Here is a 3,430-nt window from a genome sequence, read left to right as displayed (position 1 = left end):
AAAGAAAATTCTCCTTAAACCAGGCTAAAAAATGAGGCAGGTTCCCCCATGTAATTTCCTTATCAAGATTTCCTATATCTGCTAAGCAGACCTGCTAACCAGAACCAAACGCTCTATCTTACATCATAGAGCAATCCACAGTGCTCTTTGAGTTTGTTGTAAGAAAACACAGGGGTCTCTCCACTCCAGCCTGACTCTTCTTTCCTTTCTCTCCACCCCGCCTGCTTTTATTTTGACCCTTTCAGCACCAAGCAATGATGAAGACTGTGTCCAGTGGGAACTGCACCCTGAGCGTGCCAGCCAAGAACTCCTATCGCATGGTGGTGCTGGGAGCCTCCAGGGTGGGCAAGAGCTCCATCGTCTCACGCTTTCTCACTGGCCGCTTTGAGGACCAGTACACTCCCACCATTGAGGATTTTCACCGCAAGGTCTACAACATCCGGGGAGACATGTACCAGCTGGACATCCTGGACACATCTGGGAATCACCCTTTCCCTGCAATGAGGAGGCTTTCTATACTGACAGGTGAGAGGGGTGGGGTGTGAAAAAGAAAGGGGTGTCCTACTGAGGGATGGTGGGTCAAGGATCCCAACTGTGCATTTCTACTTGCGAATAATAACCTGGACACAACTCTTTCCTAACAGAGCACTAGTTTATATGGTGAATGAGGAAAAAATGGGAGCTAGATAGAGGGAATGATGGGTAATGGGATGGAGCTTGTTATAAAGATGCATCTTTTCCCCAGTGACATTCCCTGACTGGAGTACCCCAGATGTCATCAGGGGGTACATCACTCATCCAGGAATCAACTTGGAGACGTTCTAAAATTTGAGTTGCTTTGCCTAATTTATTCTCCTCCCCTCAACCCCTGCGTATAACACATACAACTTGTGTTTTTTAACTGCGATGACAAGTGAATGGTAAAATCAAAATCTCACAGGTATAAAGAATGCCAGGAGAAAGAGGAAGTTTGTCACCACCATGCACAAGCAATGTAATACAAATGTAAAATATACTCTGAGGGGTTAAAAATAACTTGACAAGGTTTTTTTAAAAAAATTTAAACTGGTTCCCTGCTTTTGGACAATTAAAAATTCCAGTGGAATGCATCTCCCTAAAGTCACTCTCTCCACTCTTATTATTTTTTTCCTTCTCCTGTAGTCACCCAGAATGAGGTAAACCACATATTAGAAGCGTGGTGGCCTCATATTGAAAGTGTTGATCAGCTAGGAGTTTCTGTTGTTTTCAGTGGATGCTGCTGTGCATGCATCACTTCTGAAAATTAGACCGTGGGTGCATACATGGCTGAGTATACAGCCAAAGTTCATAGCCACCTGGGTTCAGTCCTACTTGCCCTAAGTCTATATTAAGTAGCGCTAGATACCAGGATCTGGATCCTACATGATACAGGTGCCCAACTCCAGGATGTGGATGGGGATAAGCTTGGGTCCATGAAAGATCTTTCTCAGTTCCGTGTAAACTGCACTTAACAGGTTGTTGGTTTGCTTTATCTTATATTTGTACAAGAAAGATTCTGAGTCCCAGTACTGTAAGTAATACCAGAGGACGTATGTCATTTGCACTTTCTTTTGTACTCTGTTTCTCTTGAGCAAGTGAAATGGTAGCAGAGCACTGGATTCTTGGAAGCTCAAACTCATTTCTCAGATGCTCTGAAACCTGGCTTGTGGGTCTTGAGGTCAAGTGCTGCTCCTGTTCTTGTATATTGAAAGGGTTGAGGCATCGTGGCTACTGTTTTCTGTTCTTAGGAGTTGCTACACAGGTGGTGTTTTTCAGGGGAAATGATCAAGAGAAGGGTGGCGGGGAGGAGTGAGTGACCCAGAAGAATTAAGTCAGAAGATTATTGGAAAAACATGGTGCAAATGGGCAACATCAATAAGTCAAATGCAGTCTAGGATAAGACAACAGGATGTGACTGAGGAAATACTTTGACCATAAGACATTTCTACAGCTGTGGGAACAAGGGGGAAGGTGAATCAGAAAGTGACCAGGAACTCGTGACCTTAGAGAGTGTATAGCAGGGGTCGGCAACGTTCGGCACGTGGCTCGCCAGGGTAAGCACCCTAGCGGGCCGGGCCAGTTTATTTACCTGCTGACGCAGCAGGTTCAGCCGATCACGGCCCCCACTCGCCGCGGTTCGCCGTCCTGGGCCAATGGGGGCGGCGGGAAGCGGCGTGGGCCGAGGGATGTGCTGGCCGCGGCTTCCCGCCGCCCCCATTGGCCCGGGACGGCAAACCGCAGCGAGTGGGGGCCGCGATCAGCCGAACCTGCCGCGTCAGCAGGTAAATAAACTGGCCCGGCCCGCTAGGGTGCTTACCCTGGCGAGCCACGTGCCGAACGTTGCCGACCCCTGGTGTATAGGATCGAAGGAGAAACAAGCAAAGAGGAAGAATGATGGGTGGATAGGGGAACAAAATCCACTATGTTTTAAATAGAGAGAGTCAAGATAGGTGAGGTAATATCTTTTATTGGACCGACTTCTTTGGTGGAAGGGAAGCAGACTGCTCTGAGGTGGATTCTAATGAACAAGTCCTCTTTCTTTTTAATTGCAGGAGATGTTTTTATCCTGGTGTTCAGTTTGGACAACAGAGAATCCTTTGATGAGGTCAAGAGGATCCAAAAGCAGATCCTTGAAGTCAAATCCTGCCTGAAGAACAAGACCAAAGAGACAGCTGACCTCCCCATGGTGATCTGTGGCAACAAAAATGATCATAGTGAAATCTACCGCAAGGTGCGCTCAGAGGAAGCAGAGAAGCTTGTCTCCAGCGATGAGAACTGTGCTTACTTTGAAATCTCAGCCAAGAAGAACACGAACGTGGATGAGATGTTCTATGTCCTCTTCAGCATGGCCAAGCTACCTCACGAGATGAGCCCTGCCCTTCACAGGAAAATCTCTGTCCAGTATGGCGACGCCTTCCACCAAAAATCCTTCAGGATGCGCCGGGTCAAAGAGATGGATGCCTATGGCATGGTCTCCCCCTTCGCTCGCCGACCCAGTGTCAACAGTGACCTGAAATACATCAAATCCAAAGTTCTCAGGGAAGGCCAGGCAAGGGAGAGGGAGAAATGCACTATCCAGTGAAGGGGTATCCGCCATTCTGAGTGAAGTCATTGTGTTGGTGCAGTGCCTTAAAGAAAACGGTTTGAGAACGGGTTCATAGCACCCACCTGATGGAGGATGCCCACCATGACCATAAGCATGGCTCTTCCTCAGACCTCCACAGCATCGCTAATGTAAATAGTAAACTTCCAAGCTACCCTTGTAAACAGTTGAGGAAATCAGAGGTCTGAAAGGTGACTGGCTTCTTCATTTCTTAATTAAGTTCCTTTTCGTTCTTCTCCTGTCTGAAGAACTTGGACTTGTAAAGAAGGATTGCCTCATGCCTACCCAGGGAATAGGTCAGTAACACAG

At 47.4% G+C, this 3,430-nt stretch overlaps 1 protein-coding gene across 1 annotated transcript; it reads left to right on the top strand.

The window, feature by feature from the left end:
- Positions 1 to 254: 254 nt before the first annotated feature.
- RASD2 (RASD family member 2) lies at positions 255 to 3,100 on the top strand. The gene is made up of 2 exons (XM_065423565.1): positions 255 to 525; positions 2,571 to 3,100. Exons 1-2 carry the CDS (start codon positions 255 to 257, stop codon positions 3,098 to 3,100), a joined length of 801 nt encoding a protein of 266 aa, XP_065279637.1.
- The last annotated feature ends 330 nt before the right edge of the window (positions 3,101 to 3,430 follow it).

The sequence above is a fragment of the Emys orbicularis genome, chromosome 1 (assembly GCF_028017835.1).
Source record: "Emys orbicularis isolate rEmyOrb1 chromosome 1, rEmyOrb1.hap1, whole genome shotgun sequence".
NCBI lineage: Eukaryota > Metazoa > Chordata > Testudines > Emydidae > Emys > Emys orbicularis.
Note: the sequence above shows the minus strand (reverse complement) of the source record. Positions and strands in the feature narration are given on the sequence as shown.